The 2,252-nt window shown below is 39.6% G+C and overlaps 1 protein-coding gene across 1 annotated transcript in view; it reads right to left on the reverse strand.

Annotated features, from left to right (window-relative positions):
* The window catches only part of LOC103743496 (arylacetamide deacetylase-like 2), an 18,989-nt gene that overhangs the window by 2,451 nt on the left and 14,286 nt on the right, over positions 1-2,252 (reverse strand). The window contains exon 4 of the mRNA XM_008844828.1: positions 1,860-2,031. Coding sequence (XP_008843050.1) covers positions 1,860-2,031 — 172 coding nt within the window. The remainder of the gene's footprint in view (positions 1-1,859; positions 2,032-2,252) is intronic.

The following is a 2,252-nucleotide window of genomic DNA, read 5'->3' on the forward strand; positions in this document are numbered from 1 at the left end:
AGTTCCTACCTTGGGCTCCCTGATGAACTGCGACCTGGGAGATGTAAGACAAATAAACCCTTTCCTCCCCAAATTGGTACTGGTCAGAGTGTTTTGTCACAGCAATGAAGAATAAACTAAGACAGTGACCAATTCTTGTTATCTGTCCAAGGTTGTCCCAGAATATAGCATCCCTCTTCTCAGTCTCCTAAGTGCTCAGGTTATAGTCATGTGTCACCCCCCCACCCCATCCCCTTTTGCCTAAAAGGATTTTGGACATACGACTAATCTAAATGAGCAGAAACAGTGAATGCTTTAAACATAGTTTAGAAAGTGGAAACACATATTAAGAGCATACTGATGCAACTGGACTAAATTAAGTGGTCAGTAAAATTGAATCAAACTTCCCAAACTTTTGAAAATATATCTACTTTATAAGGGGAAGTAAGTCTATACACTGAAACAGGATAGGGTGTCCCAGCTTATAATTTTGTTCTATTAAACTGTTTGGGGGGATATAAATCATGCATTAGACTGAGATTGCTTTTCAAAACCTACTGGCCATTGATGATCCAGCTACACGTAGCAAGGACTTTAACATGAGGCCACTTCTCTCTTTTCTGGCAGTAGTGATTCTTTTATATAAACATATACATGGCCTCATGTTGTCTATGTCAGTCTACTATGTTTACCAGGTTGTAACTGACAATTGCTCATCATTGTCAGCTGGTCTAGAGTTAGAACAACTGCAGTGTTTTGAAGGTATTGCAGAGGGAATTAAGTAACTAAGGGGTACAGACCTACCCTGAATGTGATTGGGATCACCATATGGGCTGAAGCCTTCAGTAGAACAAAACTGGGGGAACGAGGGATGAAACTGACTTCCAGCAGTTGTCTCTCTCTGCTTTCTGGTCTGGTGTGACTTGAGCAAACAGCCTTACTTATACTGCTGCTCCCACAGAAATAAGCTGCTCCCACTGCCATGGCTCCCCTGCCGTGATGTGAGACCTGCTTGTGAGACTATGGGTCATAATAACTCCTTGTTTTCTTAGATTGTTTTTTGTCAGATATTTAGTCATATAAAAAAGAAAGTAATCAATATGCACATGAATTATTATGATACGAAAATCTTAAAAGATTTTACAGCTTATCTAAGAGAAACTAACAAAAAATTTGCTGCCACACTGAGTAGACATAGACATTATTGTTTTGGTTTTTTTCTTCATAGAAGTGGTGGGATATGGGGCTGGAGAGATGGCTCAGCAGTTAAAAGCACTGGCTGTTCTTGCAGAAGACCCAGGTTCGAATCCCAGCACCCACATGATGGCCAAAAACTGTTTGTAACTCCCATTCCAGGGGTTCTGACACCTTCTTCTGTCCTTCACAGGCATTGCACAATGTGGATGCACTTATATAAATGCAGGCAATGCATGCATACACATAAAAAATGATGGTATAAGCTAAGATCAATGATATAGTTCTGTGATCCCAGGTGCTTGGCTCAGTGAAGCAGGAGGATCACAAATTCCAGGCCTATCCTAGCTAATGAATAAGTTCAAAGTCAGTCTGGGAACCTTATCAAAGCCAGTCCTAGACCAAAAGTTTAAAATGGGGTTGGTTGCACAGCTTTGGTAGAATATTTACCTAGCCAGGACACAGCCCTAGATTCAATCCCTAGTACTAAAAAAGTTGTGGGATAGTAAAAATTTGTACATAAATAAAGCTATATCTAGAGCTGCAATCATGCAAAAAAGACAAACACGTGCTTATTTTACATTTCACAGATGGCATTATAAAAATCAATGCAAATACAGAAATTAAAACACCAGTTCATTTGTGTTAGAATTATATTGTGCTGTTTTCAAAAACATTTAACATACCAGGTGGGTCACTGCTGCTGACAATGTACCCCCAGAACTGTCTCCTGAAATACAGATGCGAGTAGGATCCACTCCATATTTTGTAAAAATTTTATCTTGGAGAAAGAACTTGACCACCGAAACACAATCTTCAAGGGCTATTGGGAATGGATACTGAGGAGCAAGTCTGTAGCTTTAGAGGCAAACAAAAGAGAAACAAAGTACTTCTCAATTCACCAACAGATCCACTGGTAGCAACTGACCCTACTTTGAAACGCATAATTTCCCCAGTTAAACTTGAGATTCTCAATAACTTCTGTTTTTAAAATTCTTTAAATTTATTTTTATTTTATATGTATGCATGTATTGCCTGCATGTAGGTAAGTGCACCCGTGTCGTGCAATGCCCGCGGAG

Source organism: Nannospalax galili, unplaced genomic scaffold, assembly GCF_000622305.1.
Source record: "Nannospalax galili isolate Female #2095 unplaced genomic scaffold, S.galili_v1.0 scaffold351, whole genome shotgun sequence".
Classification (NCBI taxonomy): domain Eukaryota; kingdom Metazoa; phylum Chordata; class Mammalia; order Rodentia; family Spalacidae; genus Nannospalax; species Nannospalax galili.